General features: G+C 41.5%; 1 protein-coding gene across 11 annotated transcripts in view; it reads left to right on the top strand.

The window, feature by feature from the left end:
• Positions 1-22,704, top strand: part of Ntm (neurotrimin) — a 958,983-nt gene that overhangs the window by 775,220 nt on the left and 161,059 nt on the right. For 10 of the 11 annotated variants that reach the window (XR_004111446.1, XR_004111445.1, XR_004111444.1 and 7 more), the window contains one exon: positions 512-744. Coding sequence is in view for 6 of the 11 variants with exons in the window: in XM_031343905.1 (XP_031199765.1) it covers positions 512-744 (233 nt within the window). In the remaining 5 variants the exon portion in view is untranslated. Of the gene's footprint in view, positions 1-363; positions 437-511; positions 745-22,704 lie in introns of those variants that run through there. The other variant, XM_031343907.1, reaches the window with a different exon arrangement.

Below are 22,704 nucleotides of genomic sequence, written 5' to 3'. Positions count from 1 at the left end.
GTATTAAGTGTGAACTGGAAATGCATTTAACATTCTTGTGCCTGAGTTCTTTTTCCAATGAAATACATCCCAGTGGGCTGTTGTGAGTATTGAACAGCTTAGCACACCCCAAACACTCAGACAGATGATGGAGAGTATCATGTCCACATCTGAGGGATCTAGAGCTGACCTATGAGGACCAGGAATGTCCTAAGCTTCTAGACATTCTGAGGGTGCAAGATGCCTTGGGTTTGCACTTAGAGGTTATTTGAAATGAGAATTTCTTCCTGTGGTTTTAGAGACACTAACTTTTCAGAACCTTGAAAGTTCAGACAGAGAAGTCATAATCCTACAAGTTCTATCCTGGTAAGTTCTGGAACAATGTACTCAGCAAAGCAAACACAGCAAATGGATGTCTGTCCAATAGGAGAGAGGATGAAATATAAGGCATGATGAAGTACGCCAGCCTGGCACTAACAACATTTGCTTTCTTCCTGATCCTTTTACTTATGTGTTTGGTCTTATCTTACAGGTGCACAATTGACAACCGAGTCACCCGGGTGGCCTGGCTAAACCGCAGTACCATCCTCTATGCTGGAAATGACAAGTGGTGCCTAGATCCTCGTGTGGTTCTCCTGAGTAACACCCAGACCCAGTACAGCATTGAGATCCAGAATGTGGATGTGTATGATGAGGGCCCTTATACCTGCTCGGTGCAGACAGACAACCATCCTAAGACCTCCAGGGTCCACCTCATTGTACAAGGTGGGTGGGGCTTGGCTGGGAGGCCTGAGTGGGTGGCTGGGAATATCAATACTCACTGATTTTTTTTCCATGATCCTAATCCAAGCTAGGTTGGCTGTTCTCTCCAACAAGTCCTTTCTGATGGTCATCTTGAAGCTAGACACGGAACGTTACATCAATTTACTTTTTGAGTTGAACCAATTTTTCTTTTATTCCAATAATATGTTTTGTACAAAATTATTTTCTAATTATTGTTTTCCTTGGCTTTTCCTCCATTTAGCATTTTTTAAATGTTGCATCCAACTACAAGTTTGCTTTATTTTAAGACAAGAATTTTAATGTTCTTCGGTTGCTTTACATACATACTATGCCGTAGACCAGTCTTCAATGATGACAAAGTCAAGAAACACTACCTAGGATCTTATTCCAACCCTCCTTTCCACACACCCATTCTAGTATAGGGTGCTTGCTTCTTTTTCTATCCTGTTTTTGCTTCCCCATGCCTCTGCTATAAGACTGGATTCTGAGTCTCTCCTTGCTGTTCCAATACTCTCTTTTTGCTTATACTTTGTAGGCTTAAGGTTTGTTTGGGGTTCTTCTATTGTTTTTGTAGGCTCTGTGGCATTTCTCCAGGTTCTACTCTCTCTGCTTCTCATATCACAGGTTTGGTGTTCAGCCCTTCTCAGATTCAGAGCAGTCCTGAGGCACCAGATGATATTTAACAAGTAAATGAATTTCTAGCTACTGAACAACAGCTTTGAGCTACATTGTCTGCTTTCTGATGGAGAGGGAGGCCTAAATCAAATATTACTGCACCCCTGTGGCTTTTTCTTGTGAAATAGGGTGAATGTGAGGAGTAGGGTGAGGATTATACTTATACATAGGTATACTAAAGCCCTTAGGATAAGGCCTCACTTGTGGATGACTATTTACCTGTTCATCACCGTGCTATTGAATATCCCTTCTGATTTCTTTTCAAATACAATAGATATTTTTAAACATTTAGTCATGTTTTACAGTAGATTAAATACTTGCTTTGTTCTCTGAGAACTGAAGATACCATGAAGTAAAATCCTTGTTGGAGTTTTGTTGTACCAAGGCGGCGCCTGCTGCCACCTGGCTGAGGCTGTACCTCTCCCTGGTTCTGTGACCTGTGGCTGCACAGCGAGTTAGTTAAAAAGGAGGCAATGTATAAATGAGATATTTTATTGTAAGAAGGAGAAAATAGGCTGGTCAAGTAGAGAGAAGGAAAGGAGAGGAAGGAGAGGAGAAGAGAAGGAGAGAGGGGGAGAAAGGAAAGGAAGAAAGCAAAAAAGGAACAAAGAGCAAGAGAGAGGAGGAGGAAGGCAAGAGAGAAAAGAGGGCAAGAGCAAGAGAAGAGACAAAGAGCAAGAGAGCAAGGAGGGGACAAAGCGCCCCTTATATTGTATGGGGCATGGCATGTCTGGCTTGTGGTCAGATGGCTGGGGGTAGGGTCTGGCTAGAATGCTGGGAGCTTGAGGCATTGTCTGCCTGCTCGAGCACACATCTCCTGCGGGGGCAGCTGTGAGGGGTTGTGACTGAAACAGGAACCAAATACTCAAGAATTATGGCCAAGCTCCTTCTGCCCCCTGCAAGCAGAAAACTGCCCAAGAAGGCTCCAGAGCTCAAAGCCAATTACTCAACTGAACTTAAGTTGCCCGAGAAGACCACTGCTCCACACTGCCCTACATTGCCCCACACTGCCCCACACTGCCCCACACTGCCCCATAGAGTTTTTGTGTGTGTTTTTTTTTCTTCTTCTTCTTCCTTAGCCTAATCCCTGGTTCTCCTCATCCAGCAAGATGGCAGGTGTCAGGCAGAGCCATAAAGTTCCTTTTGCAGTAGCCTGCCTTCCTGGCAGTATAGTTGAGGATAGGATGAAAACACAAGGTGATTGGAGAGAGATAAAAAGAAGAGGAGATTGAGACAGACAGACAAATTGGAAGAGTGAGGGAGAGTCACCATGAATAGAGGAGGAAAACAGACACCATGAATTAAACAGAGCTAGGAGAAGCAGAATGAAGCAGCAGGTATAAGATGAGAATATGTTAGAATGAGGGACCCTTGAGCACACGTTAGATGGAGGTGACAGTAGCAGCAGACTGGAAGTGATCAGGCTGTGCTAGAGTATGGTCATATCAGGGTTTTATAACTTTTGCTCACTATTTTTTTTCTCTTCTCCCAAAGGAATGTATGATGTTTTCTTTCTTTTATTGATTCTATAAATGAGTATTTTTTTTTTTTGCAAACAGCTTTGTGCAAATAGAGTTTTAAAATAGAATTGCATAGCCAGTACTTGAGTGTCTTATAAATAGCAGACTAGGTACTGCTATGTGAAATTTTTGTTTGTGTGTATACATTTTCAACATACAATAGATTTTCCTTGTAGATGGAAAGATAGACAAAATAAAAGTTGAGGGTCACCATCCTGTGGGGAAGTTTAGTGAATGCTCCAGGGAAGCCATCTGCCATCTCTACTAGGCAGTACCTCTGAAGTCCTTGCCTGGGCAGAATGTCTTGCAATGACGAAGGAAGGCTCAGAGATTTGAGCACAGGTTTGCTACAGGAAGCAGCACTATCAAGGAATGTGAAAGAGGGCAAAAGGGAAAACACGAACACCTTTTAGAAAACAAAAGAACAGGGTTTTTTTTGTCATTGTTTTTGCATACATCTTCTTGGTCACATTCATACGTACCTGTACCTGTGCTAAATAGTAGCCCGGTTTTTACACATTGGGCATTTAATAAATGCTTATTGAAGCAAATGTCTGGAATTATAGTACAAAAAATCTTACACAGGCTCTGAGAAGGAAGGGAGGATAGCTGGGAGGTGGAAGCAACAGGAGGGAGGGAGGGGACACACTCCCTATCTGTCTTCACTCACATCCAAGCTAATGGAAAATGTCTAATCCATAGCCAGGTGTTTACATCTGTGACTTGGCTAGGTGCCCTCTTCCCATGACACACCATCTTGAGTATTGGAATCTCATCTTGGGCTAATTTTCGAATGCTGATGGGTGTATTGATCTGGAAACAAGCTGGGTTAAAAAAGGCATTGGTCTTGTACACAGACTCAGCCCAAGCTAATCCGCTGTCAATATGCCTGGGCTGAGTATTATTGACATGTTAATGAATAGAGGACCATAGTTTTTCCAGAGTCAACCTGTCCCGTTCTTCAAAGCAATCAGACAAACTAAATAGAGCCAGACTCTGTATTGGAAAGAGGATATACTACCATGCAGGATTAAAAAAAGAAATATATTTATCTTGGGATCATTTATTATACTGAACAGAGACCCTAATTCCCTTAGCAAAAACTGGAGGTCTGAATTTAAGTTGCTTTTCAACCAAACACTATTGAAATGTAAGTCAGGCATATCAATTTTTCCGAATAGTATTGTGATCATTTAAAAAAAGAAATACAAACATCAGTAACAATGAAGAACAGACCTTGTATTGTGTTCATGTATATTTATATCAGTATAGCCTGTACCATGTGTGTGTGTACACAAGGGAGATGTGGTGGAAATGACATTCACCACTTTGGTAATCTGTCTGAAGTCCAATATCATTTTAGCATCATGATTATCAGATATCCTACCCATCCCATTGGTTCTTTATGCGAAATCTTTCTTTAACATTGCAGTTTAAAATGATGGACTTTTACAATTGTCATGACACCATAACCACACCTGCCCAAGAAACAGACATAAATGCATTATCCCCTTCTCCAACAGTTAGCCATTGAGAAACGTCTCCAGCAGTGTGTGCTCTGCCTTGGAACTGAGTACGTAAAGAATGGAGACAAAACTGCCCTTGAAGACCCACCTGACTTTTGTCTACTGAGATGGAATGGTGCATTAGTTTTCCAAATCGTCCCCAAGAATTTTCATGAATACAGCTGCTGTTGCCCGAATCTCTATAAATTCAGATTTAGTTTTTGTTTTGTTTATTTTGTCTTAAAGTATTTGGTTGATGTCATAAATTCTCCTAAACCCTTTTCATCTCCTCATGATGATAGGAAAGTGTGGTTTTTAGAACAGGTGTGGGCAGATCCCTCAAATGTGGGCTGGGTTCAGTTAGGGTTGGCTTGGAGTTTATGGTTCTTACCCTTAGCAGACAGCAGGCAAAAGGGGAGAGACAGAGCCATCCATGAGTCCCAGTGAGAAGAACGGTGCATGGCAAGACCCATTAATTTATTAATGGGAATCCAAGGAAGACCTGGATGCACTGAACTCATCCTGGGACAGGGATAGCCAGCCCAAGAAAAAAAATAATGGGGCCAGAAGGAGAGCTGGGGAAGGAGAAGTATCCAGTCTGGAAGTAAAGCCCAGACAGTTAAGGGGCCAAGCCTCCTGGCAAGATTGGAAAAGGCTGCCTGTGAGGAAGAGGAAGTGCTTCGGAATTGAACTGAACGTAGGTAACAGAGAATGGATGAGGAAGACATGCACTGAGCAGAGACTTAGTTAACTAGATGCTCATTATAATCTCAACTTAAAATATCAGAAATAAAAACAAACGCTTCTTCAGTCATAGGAACCATGTTTTCCACCACAGTAGATGATGCAAAAAGTGCATGGACCTGAGCTTTATAGTACATCACAGACAGCGTTGCTGGACAGTTCTACCAGTGACCACCAGTATGAGGGTGCATTTCTCTGCCATGAAGGGTCAGGTGTGGTGTGGAAATTGATTTTGGAGAGAAGATAGAAATAAGACATAATGGCAATGTTTAATAAAGAAAACAAAATTTGTTGGATGGAAGACTCTTGGAGTTCTTTCTGTACCTAGGGCAGAGGACAAAGTCTAGAGTCCAAAGACAACCGTGAGGAAGACAGCATCCAGAAGGTAGAGAGTAAGAAGTACCATTCAAGGATTGTGTATTAGTCAGGGTTCCTTAAAGTCACAAAAACTTATGGTAGTCTCTATATGGTAAAGGAATCTGTTGATGACTTGCAGTCTGTAGTCCAACTCCCAACAATGGTCAGCAGCAGCTGTGAATGGAAGTCCAAGGATCTAGCAGTTGCTCAGTCCCACAAGGCAAGCAGGTGAAGAAAAGAGAGTGCCTACCTTCCTCCAATGTCCTTATATAGGTCTCCAGCAAAAGGTGTGGCCTAGATTAAAAGTGTGGTGGCACACATCTTTAATCCCAGATGACCTTGAACTTGGAGATCATCCTGTTTTAATCTTCTAGGATTCATAGTCACTACCTCAAGATCTCCGTGCCAAGATCCAGGTCAGAAACTTGTATCTCTCAGCCTCTAGATTAAGACCACAGGTGAGCCCTCCAATTCTGGATTGTAGTTCATTCCAGATATAGTCAAGTTGACAACCAAGAATAGCCACTACAGATTTGCATAACCAATTAGGCAGCCAGAATATAATCTTTTGGATTGGTGATGGAGCTCATCATCGAAGGACTCTGCTTTTGTGGAAAACACAACTTTGGTTTCAAGTGCCCATATTAGGTGACCACAATCACCTGTAACATCAGTTCTGGAGGACCTAACTCCCTGTCTGGCTTTTGCAGGCACCTGTACTCACAGGCACATGAGCACACACACACACACACACACACACACACACACACACACACAAATTATTAAAAATAAGATAAATTTTGTGAAACACATCCATCTTTTCTTTCGACCTTCAGATTTCATCCTTGTGGCTGTGGTTAGTGAGTGCCTGCTTCTGAAATCTAGCTGCATATTTCAGCTCTCAATGTTGCTGCCAAACAAGCTTTGTGTGCCTCCAAAATGGCCATCCCCTTACTGCTATTGGTCCCAATAATGGAAAAAGTGAGGCCTTGGGAAACAGAATAAAATACTTGCTGCCAATGAATCCTTTGAAAAGTGGCAAGCAGCTAGAGAAGACATCTGAAGATCCCTTTGTCTCCAAGTCATGTGAGTGTATTGCAAAGCCTTACAGCAGTGATTTCAGAATATGCCAGACCTTCCTCATTCAAGTGTGGAGAAGGACTTCTCAGCCTTGACCAAGTACCTGTGGGACATTAATCTCACCTAGAAAAACATTTGCATGATAGAGAACAGCAGAATGCAGAACTTATAGAAACAAAGATATTCCTTTTATAATAAGAAAGGAGCCTTTGGCGTCTTTATCAGTTTCCCTGGCCCTATCTAAGTCTCTCTATTGTCATTTGTGTATCTAATCGCCCCCTCCCTCTTTGTTTGGTGCAAATGAGTTTTCCTCTTTCTCTCTAGGCAGAGTTAATCTGAAAATCCCTGCTATTGTCTCATAGTTAATTACCTGCCTTTGGAGTCAAGCAGCTCTGAAGCTCCAGAGTTGGAGGGAACTGCTGATGTCTACTGTACAGGAGAGGATGGAGGGAGTGGAGCCAGGACAAAGGACTCAGCCCGCTCCCCCCACCATGTTCCTGGTAGTCCAGGGGGAGGAGCCTGGCCTGGAAGACCTTCAGCCAGCTGGTGACATACACAATTCATCTGTGGCCAGGCTAACCCTTCATTTACCTTTTTATTGTCTCCAGGTCCCTGATCCTCTTTTCTTTCCAGGCCTGTCATATTTATTTGTATTTCTTTTTCTTTCTAATCGTGAATAATTAATTGACCTTGTCAAGCCAAACTCATTACTGTGATTAAGAGAACTGAAACAATAACTTTGAATTTCTTGATACCTATGCACCAACGACTTCTAAGGTGAACCTCAATAAGAGGAAATTTGAAGTACAAAATAACAAGAGGACGATGTGATCTGATCCTTACTCTGAAAGTGAAGATTTCTGTCTTTCCATACACACAGCAGAAAGTGCCATCTCTTTCTCATACGCCCAGGTTCTTGGAGAGCTGAGAAGACCTCAGGACCAGTTTCCATTCTAGCTCCTCGTAATGGAAGTCAACAGCACCATCCCGTTCCCACATCATCCAGAAGAACTTTATATTCTTGTCTGAGTCTCAATAGCCCCAAGTGACAGACAGTGGAAAATGCTGGGACAATCTCCTCTTCTGCTTCCTTCAAGATATATACAAAAATGTACATTTGGTTTGATCACAAGGTTATGCATTTAAATTTGGTAGAACTTTGAAAAGCTGCAGGAATTAAATTCTACCATTAAATTGAAGTGCTCCTCAAAGGTCTGTGGAAAATGGTGAGGAAGTGGGCCACTCTCCCTTCAATTAATCTGTAAAATGTAGGCAGCATGAGACGAAGCTTCTCACCCTACTAGCAGAGGAAGCCCTTCAGACACTGAAAAGGCATCCCTAGCCAGAAAAACTAGGCCCATGCTCCCATCTCAGTAAACCCACCATAAGCATATCTCTTCCATAAGCCAGGCTGGGTGACCTAAAGTGGCCTCAGCCAAAACACTGCAGTTAAAGCCACACTGGCTTCATTAAAGTCATTTCTGGGCCTTCTGATATGGCTATGGTGGTGAGAGTGGGGATGGGGGCAACTCTTATGTTTTCTATGCACTTGGGAAACGTGACATCACCTTTCTGGTCACAATATTAGACAGGGCTCTTCTGAAAATATTTTACTCCACACACAGCTCTGAGGGAACATGGAATTGGGTGACCCTGACCGCTTTCCAGAGCTTCTGGGAGTCAGCAGCTTTCCTCCAGGTGAGCAGTTAGGGCTCCCTGGGGATAGTCTTCAAGCAGCCAAGAACAACGGTTCCCTGAGGTGGCTCTCCCTGGGGACCTTGAACTGCCTCTGAGCTAGCTCAGCTTCACAACGGGATGGAGAAATTGGCAATGTTTCCCCTGTATCTTTATTTCTTCTGCAGCTTCCAAGTAAAAAGGTTGTCATTTTATTTGGGGCCAAGAAGGACTACCAGATCCTAAATATCAGCATTGTCAAAGTATACTTTCTGTGGCATCCCATTCTCATATCAGAGGTATTGTTTATTAAAACTGATTTGCAGCTGAAATTCCTTTTTAAAGCCCCTTCCTGCTTAAGCCTTTAGAATATTCTTTATAATAATAATAATAATAATAATAATAATAATAATAATAATTATTATTATTATTATTATTATTATCTTCAATCATTTTTTACAGTCCAGTCATTATGCCCCTCCTGTTCTGCCTTCTGACAGTTCCTCATACCATTCCTCCTTCCCCATCTCCAAGAGGATGACCCCACATCCTCACACACACCCCAACAAATCCACACAACCTGCAAGACATCCCCATTCCCTTGGGCCTCAAGTATCTCAAGGGTTAAGTGCATCTTCTTTCATTGAGATCAGACTAGGCAGTCTTCTGCTGTATATGTGCCTGGGGCCTTGAACCAGCTAGTGTATGCCTCAGTGTCTTAGAGACCTCCACGGTCCACGTTTTTTGAGACTGTTGGTCTTCCTATACTGTCTCCTTCTTCCTGAACTCTTTCAACCTTTCTCTATTTCAACCAGAGGAGTTCCAAACTTCAGACCATTCATTGGGTATAAGTATCTGCTTCTGTCTCATTCACCTGCTTGTTGGGCCTCTGGGAGGGCAGCCATGCTAGGTTCCTGTCTGTAAGTGTATTATAACATCAGTAATAGTGCCAGGCATTGGAGCCTCCCCTTGAGATAGGTCTCAATTTGAGCCAGTTTTCCCTTAGTCCCCTCTGCATTTTTGTCCCTGCAGTTCTTTTAGACAGGAGTAATTCCCTTTAAGTATTGTATGAGGTCTTTTGGAGGCTTCATCAGAAAGCAGTACATATCTAATTCTAGAGTACGTTCTCACTGCCCTATCCCTAACGGTTTCTGTAGTTCAACGCTGGAGCTATGTACACAATGTGTGTATGGAGTGCTATCAAAGGCAGCAGAATTGATCTCAGTGCCCTCACTTATCCAAGACTCTTGCCTGCTCAGAAAGACTGGTGTATAGTCTGCCTTACAACTTGCATTTAGGCCACTCTTCTCTTCTTAAGAAAACTAAAAATCCTTACCTTCTTTGGGCTTTGGCAGACATTGTTGTAGAAGGCACTCTGCCTAGCCATTGTTCAATGGCATTTTGAAATCTGGTGCTGGGAACACAAAAATCACGTAGAGTTCCTGACATTGCAGTAGAAGGGACCACATTATCAACAAACCATTATTTTGTTAAAGCAGAGATTGGGTCATCTATGTGGATACAAATTTGATGTATCACTGAAAAGGAGTAAATGTAGTTCCCTGATAATTAGCATCAAAGGATACATTTCATAAAGGACCACATTCATAACTGGGAATTATTAGATGCTCTGAGGAAGAGATGCTGTCCTAGGCAGAAACCATAAGGGAAAGAATCTGATGACACAGAAGTCACAGAAGGAAGAGGGTTACTGCTTATGTATCACAGAGCAGAGCCAGAGAGTTGGCTCTACCTCTGTTTTGGATGGATGGAGATGTGTAGTTTTTCTCCCCAGACTTGTTTTTTGTGTGATACCCAGGCAAGAATGCCATTTCTATTCCTCAAGGCATTGTGGATTTAATGGTTTTGACATTGAACAGTATCCACAAAGCTATCAGTGGAATAGGACATGACAAGCACCTTAGTTAATAAACCTCGAGAGCAAGGGAGAAGTTTTGGAATGAAAGAAGGCCTCCAATCCCCACTGGTTCTGTGTCTCTTGTGCTACAGCTAAGACACAAGTGAGACAGATGGCCAAGACCTGTCTACCACCATGTCTGTTGCCAGGAGCACTCTTTGTTCCCACCTGCAGTCACAACAGTGATTAATGTGTCATATCGTAGTCAAGGAGTAGTTCTGTATGCACTCAGAAGAAGAGCACAAAACATCAGCACTTCATTGTGACCGTGAACCTGAGAGCATGAGGCTGCAGCCAAGGATAAATGACAGACACAGCAAGGACCACCAGAAGCCAGCTTCTCATTTTCTCTGAGAGATCATGAGCTATGGAGGGGAAGGCATACCTGTTTGCATATCTCCAGATGAATTTAGAGTTCTAGAAGTCTGCACTTGGAATATTCTGGAGGACTGGTATTCCTACTGAACATCAGCTGTGGCCTGCAGCAGCTAACATTAGTGGAAAGTCTAGCTGGCATCTGCTGGAGTTCAGCTCAGAACTGCAATGCTGCTGGAGTTGCTGGGGCCCCATGTTTTTCTTTTGATCTTCGCTTCATGTTATTTGAAAAAGAATTTATTGATTTAAAATTAGGACAATTTAATTTGGTGGCATGTTTTCTTTATGTCTCAATTATATATTCATGTCTTTGTGGTAAACTCAGCTGGTGGGGGATTAAGAATTCAAACTAGAGGATTTTCACTTGGCGAGTAGAGCTTTCCACTGTGATTAATTGGGAGTCTGCACAATGAACCCAGCGTTGGCTCCACTGTGGATTTACTAGCTTAGCAGAAAGAAGTAGATTTTAGGATTTAAGAGTTTTGGGTTTCAGTCTGAATTTTGATAATAATTACCTGGAAAAATGACCTACTTATTTAAATTGTTCTCAATTAGATACTTTATAGAAATGTTTTGATACATCCTATAATCTGATTTGGAGAATGTTGCCTATTAGATGCAAGGAAGTGGGACTTGATTGCTTTTCCAATGCCATGCATATAATCATTTGCCAAGCATACAGGTATATAGGCTGGTCTGTCCTAACCTGTGTCCTTTGAACAGATCCAGTCTTATCTGATAGCACCTCATACAGCTCTTCTGCATATGTAGATCCCTGGTCCTAAGAAACAACCTAGATCACAGCCTGGTATGTTCATGCTGCTCTCTCCTTTAGTGCTGACCCTCAGCTATGTCACCACCAAGTCTTTTCTTCTCACCAGTTTGAGCAGGTGCTATAGTAGCCTCATTATCCTAAAACCCAGGCTTTAAAGTGTTGGGACCATTGTGCCAACTTCCCTTGCTTTGAGAGTAGAGGGCAGGCAAGTGTTTTGATTCCTCCCACCCTAAGACAAGAAGATAGGGAATTTTTTATTATTATTTCTTATCTTCAGTTATGTGTATAATAAAGAGGGTCAGAACATCTGCACAGATGAATCACAGTAGACTGTGATAGGGATGTAGAATGGCCTTGGGATGGAGGCAAAATGCACAGGATAAGAGAAGAGATGCCCAGGTGGGACCATACATGGGAATCTAAAACTGAAAGACTGTGGTTGCTCCAACTATCTTGCTCCTCTAGAAGTCCAAATAGAAATCTTTTGAAATGGGTGGTCTGGCATTTCTTCTGTAGACTTCTAGAACACAAATAAAATAATTCTTCTGTCTGGACACATCGATTTCCTTCACTCACCCCTTCAGCACAACTACTCCTGCCCAGAGTCATCTTTCCAAACAAGATGTTACCTCAGGGACCTCTGAGTCTCAGAGAGCTAGGGGTCTGATTTCTGGAATCTCATTTTCTGTCCCTGCCTCACACTGTTTTTATTTGAGTTTTTACTTACTGTTTTTGTTCTTTCTGGCCACCAACCTCTTGTAAGTTTCTCCCTCTGCTGGAATTCTCTCCCCACTTGCTATTTTATCTTTTAAACATGTGTTTCCATTGAGGGAGCTTTCCCAGAGCAGTCTACAGCTCCCACATCACCTAAGGACTCAAGCCATGCTATTCATCTTTCTGTTAGCACAAGTTGTGTGATAAGTGTGCTGTATCTGCTTTCTTCAGAGCGGGATTCTTGCCTACTCTCCGTTGTACTCCCAGTGCCTCCAGCTAATAGGAGTCCAGGGACTATTTGTTGAGTAATGAATAGAGTTACAAAATTTTCTTTTTAAAAAATAATTACACAATGTGATTCACTGCTCACTGTTCAGTTTTGTTGTAGTAGGCCAAAGAACGGCAAAGCAAAGAATGATTTTTAGTCCCAAGAACCATGAATATTCCCAGAATGGTTGCATCTTGCAGATGTGATTAAGTTAAGAGTTTGAGTTAGGGAGATTACCATGGGTCCTAAATGTAATCACACATAAAAATTAGAAACAGTGATAACATGAGAGACAAATGCAGGGAAAATAATATGACTATTGGAACAGAGTGCTGACAGCATTGTTTTAGAAGATGGGAGGGATGATGTCCTGACCCAGAGAATGTCATCAGTCACCAGAGGCTGGATGAATCCTGGAACATGCTCTCTTCTGAATCTTCAAATGAAGCACTAGTCCTTGCTTTAAACTCAATGAAAAGCAACTTGGATTTCTGGCCTTCAGAACTGAAAAAGTACATATTTCTATTTGTCTTATGCTGTGAGATCTGTGCAAATTTCTTACAGTAGCAGAATAAAATTAATGCATTGCCTCTATTAGGATGGGACTCTGGTTGTTGGGGGTGGAAATTAAAAAAGAGTTTAGTGCCCCAGGTCTACTGGAATGTAGCTGTTGGTATGAGATTATTTTCTGGGATGATTGCTTGTTATAAGCTAGGAATTCCTAAACTTTTGCACTCATGGCTCATTCTGCTGGAAAAAAGTTTATGTGACCCCAAATATATAGGTATGTAAAATACTGCACATATCAACAATTAACTGACAATAAATCATAAAGAATCTTATTTTAAAACAATACTTTGGCATATATTATTTTATTATTTATTGAAGAAGGAAGCAAGATTGTGTACCAGTGAGAGTGATGGGCTTATTTACTTTTAAAGAATAAAATCTAGGGTGGATTTTCAGTATTTATAGAGGACAGTCTCTCCAATGTGTTTTTTGAGTTGAAAAATATTTTGAATATATAATTGTCAATGCCAAGAACACCACATTCTATCAATATATAATACAAAATAATAGGTGTGTTTCTGGCCACTTCAGAAATGAGAAATTTGGTTAGAAACCCAAACTATAATTGATTTACTAATTCCTTATGAACTCAAGTGAGCAAGCAAGTTAAATAGCAACTTTTAGTGAATATGGCAATATCTCAAGAAGATTTTATTTACATGCCAGGCATGATGATGTATGCCTATAATTCCAGCGGTGACTGAGGGTGGAGAACAGCCATGAGTTTTAGTCTAGCCTGGGAGATATAATGGTACCCTGTTTCAAAAATAAAAATAGCCCACTCCAGATCTCGACAAAATTGTGGAGGCCCTCTGTCTTGCGGCTCCAACAGTGTCAGGATTTTAATCAATCACAAGTTCACCTATCTTTAGGACGGCTTTGATACCTATTATAGCTCTGTATGCTTGGCTTTTTTGTTTATTTGTTTGTTTGGTTGGTTGGTTTTTTTTTTTTTTTTTTTTTTTTTTTTTTTTTTGATAATTTCTCTTTGTGGCTGCCTTGCTTTATATTTTGTGATCAAAACCTAATACAATCCTATGATCCTGATCTCCTTTACCTTACAAATGACTTGGTAAACTGTCTGATTTAAAAAACAAAAAAACAAAAAAACCTTTTTTTGATATTTATTGAATTCTGAACACTTCTTATATGAGTATTCAAACAGCATTTTTTTTTTTAAATCTAACAAAATACAGTCAAAAGATTCACAAATTTGATACTTATCATGCTGAGCCTTACGGGTAAGAAAACATGAAGTATGTTTTCCAGAATCAAAGTGTCTCTATATTCCAGACAACTTCATGTGTATAGAAAAACAGTGAATTTTTGTGTAACACGCAGTACTCTAAACTGCAACCCAGGTGTTTCAGGCATCCCTTTGTCTTTTGAGGTGCAAAGGCATGCACAACGCAAGCTGCTCACACCTGAGCAGAACCACGGCTGGCGTGGGGAGGCAAGCCGTAGCATGGCTCTGCTGGAAACTGCACATTCGTAATCTTTCGGAGTTTGACTGCTCATACACTTGTTATTGTTCCCATCTCTTTTTCATAAAGCTCAGTTGCATGACCACATATGGTTTTAAGACACATAGTTCAAGAGGCTAGCCTCTAGGATAGGGATCAGCAAATTAGGACCCAGCCTACAGACTGTATTGGAATTATTTGTAAGCTAATGCTTACAAATTTTGTTTTTGAAATACGGTTAAATGAAGAAGCATACATTACAGAGGCTTTATGTGGCCAATGCTCTTCATAGTAGTTGCTCTCTGGCCCTTCACAGAGAGGTTTCAACTTCTGAACTAGGAATCTGAGCCACCCTGCTGCAAGGACATTCAAGTAGCTACAGGGAGAAGTCAGTGTGTAAAGGAGCCCAGTCTTCCTTCTAAGAGCTGGCATGGTTTGTTGACAATGAGCCAACCCACTTGAATGTCCAGTCTCTAACCCAACTCATCCCTCAGAGGAGAACAGACTTGTATGCTGCTGGCCTGAGTCCCTGTGAGAAACTCTCAGTTGGATCTTTCCACACAGGCCACTTTCCAGTACCTCACTCAGAAATCACAGGAGACAGCAAATTACTATTGTTTAAAGCCTCTGTCTTCGAAAAAATATCAAATTTCTAGGGAACATGTACAGGTTTTTTTTTCTTGTCATAACTTTCTAAACAATAAGATGTAATAACTATGCACATAGCATTTGTATTTTGTTAGGTATAATGCTAGGGAGGATTGGAAATATGTGGGAGGATGTACTTAAGTCACATGCAAATACAGCTTTTTATAAGGAACTCATATGTCTCTGGAATTTAGTATTCTTAGAGGATCTAAGAATCCATACGAGGACACTGAAGAATGACAGAGCATCTGTTTAAAAGTTATGTTTTTGGAATTCCACCCTTTCCTGTAGATGTAATGAAGTGTGCCATTTCCTTGTCTTCAGAATATTTATAGGAATTGATGTAATCACTAAAATTTTAGTATTAGACTATACTTGATGATATTTAAATGATTGACCTGAGGATTCTAGTTGACACAGCAGAGAAGAGAAGTATGATTTTTTTTAAATCTAAGAATAGTTTGAGCATGTGGAAATGGACTTGAAGAACCTTAGGTATTCTTTTGTTAGTTGTGAGGGAGCACTGTTTTGGGGTTTTGTTTTCATTATTTAACTCAACAGCATTTAAAACTCATTATGTACCCAATAAATTTCTTTAATTCTAACAGATCTGTATGATCACCTCCAACCAGCTCATCCTACAGCCTTCATTTCAAATAACTGCATTCTTTAATAGCTCATCATAGGAACTTAAACATCCATTTCACATTTTCTTCCTCTCATTCTCTCTTACTCTTACACAGATCTTGTTAGAGTTGCTGAGATATGTAATTTACCAAGAATTTTCCTCTTTCTCCCTGGCTCAGTCTTCTTTCAGGTGGCAAGCTACCATCATCATTATGTAGTTCTCTACCATCAACTGCCTGACCAGTCTTATTCTCAGTGTAGTTCTGAGCCTTATTCTTCATGCCCAGATACAATGTGTATAGACAGCCAATCTCACAACTCACCTTTGCTTCCTGATGCACATAGGCATCCACATTGCATAAGGATGCAGAGCCTTCTTGTTGTTTCACATGGCTCTGCTTGCTGTTTGTGGCCTTCAAATTTTCCTCTACTGGAGCCTGAGATACCTCCTGCTCCTGAGTGCTCTTAATTCTTTCAAGCTTTGGTAGAAGTCACCCTAGGGAAGCAATCTTCCTGCCTATCTGTGTGAAGCACAGCTCCCTGCCACTCTCATCTCTTCATAGCATTTTTAAATTTATTTTTCTTAATAACACACCTATGGATATGAAATATATCACTTTTTTAAAGGGATATATCCTACTTTACCCCAGCCAGAACACATTTTCCATGAGACTGAAGACTGACCTCTTTTGTTTACCTTTGGTTCCATGTGCCTAGAGTAAGACTTGGAACAATAAACATGTGTTGATTGAGTACATGGATGAAGACAGACAATAGTCATAATATTTTTCTTTTCAGTCTTCATTCTCTTTATTTTCACAGGTGTGAGGGGCATGGACTCTTTTCTCACTTCCATCTACATGATTTGCCCCAAACCCCATTCTCAGAAGGAGTGGTATTTAGGCTGTGTTTGGCAGGATGGATTTTCTTAAGAAAGAAAGAAAGAAAGAAAGAGAAAGAAAGAAAGAAAGAAAGAAAGAAAGAAAGAAAGAAAGAAAGAAAAAGAAAGAAAGAAAGAAAAAGAAAGAACCCATATCCTAGATGGAAGGAATAGCACAAAGAACAGAGGTGTTCAAGTATAGGTATAAGAGCTGAGGAAGAAGCAAAGGCTGTAGAGAGTGGCCACAGCCTGGAGAGCAGAGGAACCTAGGCTCTGCCGCCTTAGAAGGGGAATTTCACCGAACACTGGGAAGAGGGACCACAAGAAGGAAGTTGTATCAATTGTTTTGGCAAGACCTTTGGCATCTAGACCCAAGATGGGCTACAAAGGAAGTTTTGGGCAGAGAAAGAGAATGAGAAGACAGGACACAGTCAGTCAATGCTCTGTTATTCTGGGTCCCTGATATGGAACCATCTTTGTTCCACATAGGGACTCAACACATAGCTCTTTTGTGGCCAGAAGATGTACAAATAGGGAGAAGCTGTGCACATAGGAAGAACCAGGTTGGTTCACAGCCCCATGCGTTCAGATTCCCAGAATAAATTTTCTCCAAAGGCACAAGCCCTCCCTGTGTGCTTTAAGGCAGAAAGTAAGTGGAATTCTTTGTCTTCAACTTTGTGGAAGCTTCAAGTTTATTTACAAATGAAGAAAAATCCTGGGCTAGAGTTTGTTTCACATTGAAATTCTCAGAAAATGGTCTTTGGATTAGATAAATGAACTTATGTTAGCAAGAGGAGATAGGCTGTGTGTGAACAGAGGATCAAGCCCATGATGAGACAGGGAAGATAGGATATGGCTCAGGGAGGACCAATTGTAAGATGCTTAGAAGAGGAAAGGAGAAACCAGAGAATGCCAAGCCCCTCCCAAAGGGCCTCTGACTCTGCTAGCTGCTGGGAATCAGCAGAGGAACTTCCTAGTGAGCCTTGGGGAGGATACAGGTTCTCAACAGACCTGCTGGACCTCAAATCCCCTTGAAGGGCAATTTTCTGGCTATTGTGAAACAGGAGGTTTAAAAATTGGCCATAAGAGACAAAGTAAGGGCCAGAGGCAGCTGCAGGTCAAATTTGGAATGTTTCTTACATGAAATCTGAAATGATGATCATACTCATTAGTAGGATCTGTGTCAAATCAGGTGAGTGGCATGTTCCAGGGTTCTAATTACAGTGTGTTTTCCTTCCCCTTAAGCTGCTATGCTGTCATTCAAATGAAACCCCAGGAAGCAGAGCTGTGAAGAGATGCCTTCACCCTAAGTGGGTCACCTCAGGATCACTCCATATTGGCCTGCTTTGCTTTCAAATTGCTCTCAAAGCATTCCTTTGCTTTTTCCTTGATGAATACCTACCAAGACACATGGGGGTTACTTCTGGTCACTCTGTGTGTAGAACAGCCTTCAGCCTGTTTGGTGCCAGTTGAGACATACTCTGCACAGGTGATTCTTCCATTACGTAGCTTAAACTTAGCCCTGTAGGTGACAGCTATTGTATATGGACATGTTGAGGAGAACATTCATTGCATTCGGGACAGTAGGACTGAAAATTAGCCACAGCAAGTAAACTAAGGCAGAGTCAGCACTTTCTAAAACTACACACAGAGAAACTCTTGCCTCAGTTTTTAAACCTGGCCTTGGTTGAAGATAACATAATACAAATACCTTCCACCCTTCAGTCATTCAGCCAAGATTGGCTGAGCTTCTTTGAGCAGTCTGGCAGCACACTAGAGTGGATTAGAACATAAACACCTTGCCTACCTCCAAGAAATAACAACAGGGTGACCAAGTACACAGATCATTGTAGCATGGAAGAGCTGAGGCAAATGATCAGGCCTCTGGAGGTGCCCTGAGAGGACTCTTCTGAGAGTATCTTGTCTCCAGACCCCTTCCAAACATGAGACAAGCAGAGCTCAGGACTTAATGTAGTTAGACAGTAACATAGTAAAAACAGCCTCAGACAATATCAATGCATGGACATGGATGGGGTGACAAATGGGGAGATGGCCCACTAGCAGCCTACATCAGTGCTTAGAAGGGACACACAGTGCCACATAAGAGCCTAGTGATAAGCACAAACAGAGGATAATAGATATTGGAAACCAAACTGTGGACTTTGAAGTTGTATTCAGGCCAAAAGGCACTGAAAGTAGCTGAGAGAAGACCTTGGTCAGGACTTCTTACATGGTTTCTGTTTTGTAGAGAGGATCTAGTAGCAGGACAAAGAGAAGGATGCCATGTTAGAGCATCCTAGCCCTGCCCTTTCCAGGCTGGTGAGCAATGTCTTGAGTTCAGTATCTTTATTCCCAGGAAGGCTTGCAGCTGACCGAACACCCTACCCAGAAGCCCACAGCTGGGGTCAAGGGAAAACAGACTTTCTTTAGGCCATGGGCTGCTTGGATTTGGTCTAAGAATTTGCATGTTTGCTTTTTCATCTCTCCCTTTGCTTTTTCTTTGTATTCTATTTTAGTCTTTCGGATAAACTCTTTCCTGAACCTCAATCCCCTTGCATATCCCAGCCCTCTTTGACAATCTTCAGTTTTACTTTCCACCCATGGCACCCTCCCTCTTTCCCTCAATTCTCAAATTACTCAGAATTTCCTTCTCCTTTTTTCCTTTTATTTCCCTCCTTCTCTCCCTTTCACTTCCTCCCTTGAATCCCTAGCTTTTTACTGGACTTCAGGTTTCCCCTCCAGGAGCTGAGTGGAGCTGCAGTATGTTGACATCATCAACACAGCTCCAGGTGGCTTTTGCTCCCCTCAACAGTTTCTAGGCTTTTCCACCAACACTCCAAGCTCATGCTGCCATTGAGAGGAGGACCGGATGATCAGATGCTTTATCTATTTTCTCATTTCACTTAATAAGCACATCTTGAAATTGAGCTGCAATCTCACTCACAATATATCATTTCCCCTGGGGAGCCCCATCCAACCCCAGATGAAATTCCCTCCTTGCACTGTGAGTGGGGGAGGCCACGTGTTTAAGGTTTCTTTGTTGAGACTCAAATGCATGATCTGTCTATATTGCTCTGTCATAATGTGTTCATGTGGGGGACTAAGGGTATGCGTGCTCATGGGGAGTGTGTATGTTTGTCTCAGGCGGTTTCCATTTATATATCAATTGGAAGTAATTTGCAGCAGACTGTGGGTGTAACAGACATGTGAGATGTACCAGGTGTGAATGTGTAGGCAATAGACGAGGATCACTTTGGACTGGGGAAGAAGGACTAAGTTATTATTTTGCTTAACTCAGTGGTTCTCAACCTTCCTAATGCTGCAACCCTTTAATACTATCCCTTATGTTGTAGTGACCCCCAACCATAGAATTATTTTGTTGCTACTTCATAACTGTAATTTTACTACTTTTATGAATTATAATGTAAATATCTGATATTCAGGCTATCTGAAATGCAACTCTTGTGAAAGTGTGCACAACTCCACCAAGGGGTGCAACCCACAGGTTGAGGATCCTGGCTTAACCTCTACACTGTCTTCCATCCTAGTCATGGGCAAATACGTCAAGCACGGATTTTCTGAGCAGCAGTGTGCAGCAGCCACAGTGCAGATATATAGGCCTAATACATGAGTTTGCTGCCTCTACTATGCACAAAGCTTCTTCTGCACCAGGCTGGTGTCCCCTGTGTCAAAGGGATTCAGGTTCCTTAGGTGGTCTAGCCACAGGGGAGTGTAAGCATGGCATCTCATCTCATTAAACTATTAAGCAACTGTACCATTAGGCAGACTTCCACCCAATGATAACAATATTAAGAGTGCTAGTTTATCCAAACCTTATTGTAAGCAGGCAGGACCTTTATGAATCTGCATAAGATCACCTTTGATGCTCAGAGCATTCCCATGCAACAGACTGTCTCCTTGCGCTTGGGTTCGAAGCTAGGGAGTCAGGGTTCTCAGCTTTCCTACATGGGAGTAATAGGCAGAGATAAGTCAGAATCTACGCTACCTCACTCTGTGCAGCACAACTTAATCAAGGCATTAACTTCTCATCACAAAGAGCAAAGGATAGAGTAAATGTGACCCAGAGAACTGGATCACAATTAGGTGTGGACTTTGCAGGGGTGGAAACAGGTTCAAATCAGATCAAAGCTAGAAGCCACAAAAAGGATCCTGTGCCAGGGGTTTTAATTTAATATTGGAGATAAGGTCAGAGCATCATTAAAATAAACAAACAAACAAAAAAAAAAACAAAAAAAAACCAATTGGATGTTTCTTTGTTCATTCATTAAAAACCACTGTTATGTCACAACATATGGAGAAAAACAGGAGGCTAGCTTGTTTTTTAACTCCAGGTCACATTTCTGATTAAGAGGAGTGTGAGAACTAAATTCCAGTCTCCTTGCTTCTTCTCCAGGGCCCTTTCTCTCACCCCTCATTTAAAGACATATCCCTCTCTGTGTATGTGAGAGAACAGAAGACAGCGTGCATGGCAGGAAAGCCAGTTGTTTCACAATAATACCTCTACCAGGTTCTGTGCTTTGATTTCTACCATCTATAAAACCAAGATAAAGATAACTCTTGCTGTGTGGAGCCATTCAGGGTGATGGTATAAGCTGACTCCACAGAAAGGTGCTATAATCCAGCCCAGTTTGTGGCATGTCCCCTGTCTCTTAGTATAAGGAAATGACCATCCGTGAAAGACCAGTCTCACCAGACAACCCCATGAGCTCAGGTGGTGACCGTTGGTAATGTGAATTTGCATTTTAAAAACCACAGCATAAGCAAAGACTGTGGTTTCTTTTTTAAACATCCTATAAACTCACTGAAAATGGCATGTGCTTACTAAAATCTTCCCTGAGCAACCTGACCTAATCTTGGGAACTCAGTGAACATTTATACATGGCAATGTGTCCAGCCATTGGTTTGACTGAACCAGAACCAACATTAACGCCTAGTTTGGCCACATTGCACCACCACACTCTTATTGTTTCAGAAGCTGGGTGTTCTGTGTTCTGTTGCCCAGATTCCTTCTAGGTTTTGTTATTTTTAACATAATCTCAAATGTTTAATTTTGTCAATAAAGTCTTGGGAGCCAGATGCTGGGGGAAAACTTGCTAGCTTAGAGAGGCAGAGAAAGTACCCAGGTAACTTTCCTCCTCAGCTGATGTTCCAAAGGGAAAAGAAAGTTTCTTGTGCTATTAAACAAACAAATAAACAACAACAAGAACAAAACCAAAAACAAAACCCCTTCAAATTCAATGTCACTGACTTCTATTCCGTATACATCCCTCTATCCATCCTTCTGACTTCCTCTTCCTCTCTATGGTCTTTCTATTCCCTGTACATCCCTCTATCCATCCACCTGACTTCCTCTTAGTCTTATGTTTTTTCTCTATGTTCACTCCCTGTCAACTGGATGCTTGTTCCCCATCTTGACCTTTGATTTAATTTATTTAATCCTGTTTAAAATAAACAGAAAAGCTCTTATAGGTCTTGTGGGGCTAAGCTAGTTTATAAACAACTAGAAACAGGATTTTCCAGTATACAACACAATCATGATGTTCACAGTGTGATAAAATATCCTGAAACACAGTTTTACCACACTTATAGTGTGGCAATACACCTATAGTGCTGGCAACAGGGGCTTTGCATTTACCTGATAACTAATAAGGTCTTTGTTCTATGGGTAGATTTTTATTGGGAAATATTTTTTAAAAAGCAACAAACAAACAAACACCAATATACTTTTACTTCAATCAAGTTAAAAAGGAAGTTAGTGCTAATGAAGTGCCTCGATGGGTAAATTGTTTGTAGTACAAACACTAGGAGCCGACCTTAAATGCCTACTACACACATAATAGCCAGTCATGGAAGCACTTTCTTCTGTCTGTAACCCTGGAACCAGGCAGGCTGGGAATGGTGGGTGGGTGCATGGGGGTTAGAAACAGGTTGCTTTTGGGGACAACCAACCTTGTGGAAATAGGCTGCTCTGGGTTCAGCAAGAGACTCAGTCTCATACAATAACCTTCTGATGATCAAGAAAGACAGCCACTATTAGTCACTTGCTTTTACAATCATCCGTGAGGGCAACTGCATGCACATAAATACACTACACACACACACACACACACACACACACACACACAAAC

The sequence above is a fragment of the Mastomys coucha genome, unplaced genomic scaffold (assembly GCF_008632895.1).
Source record: "Mastomys coucha isolate ucsf_1 unplaced genomic scaffold, UCSF_Mcou_1 pScaffold23, whole genome shotgun sequence".
Taxonomy (NCBI): domain Eukaryota; kingdom Metazoa; phylum Chordata; class Mammalia; order Rodentia; family Muridae; genus Mastomys; species Mastomys coucha.
The sequence above is the reverse complement of the archived record's forward strand: the minus strand, read 5'-3'. Positions and strand labels throughout refer to the sequence as shown.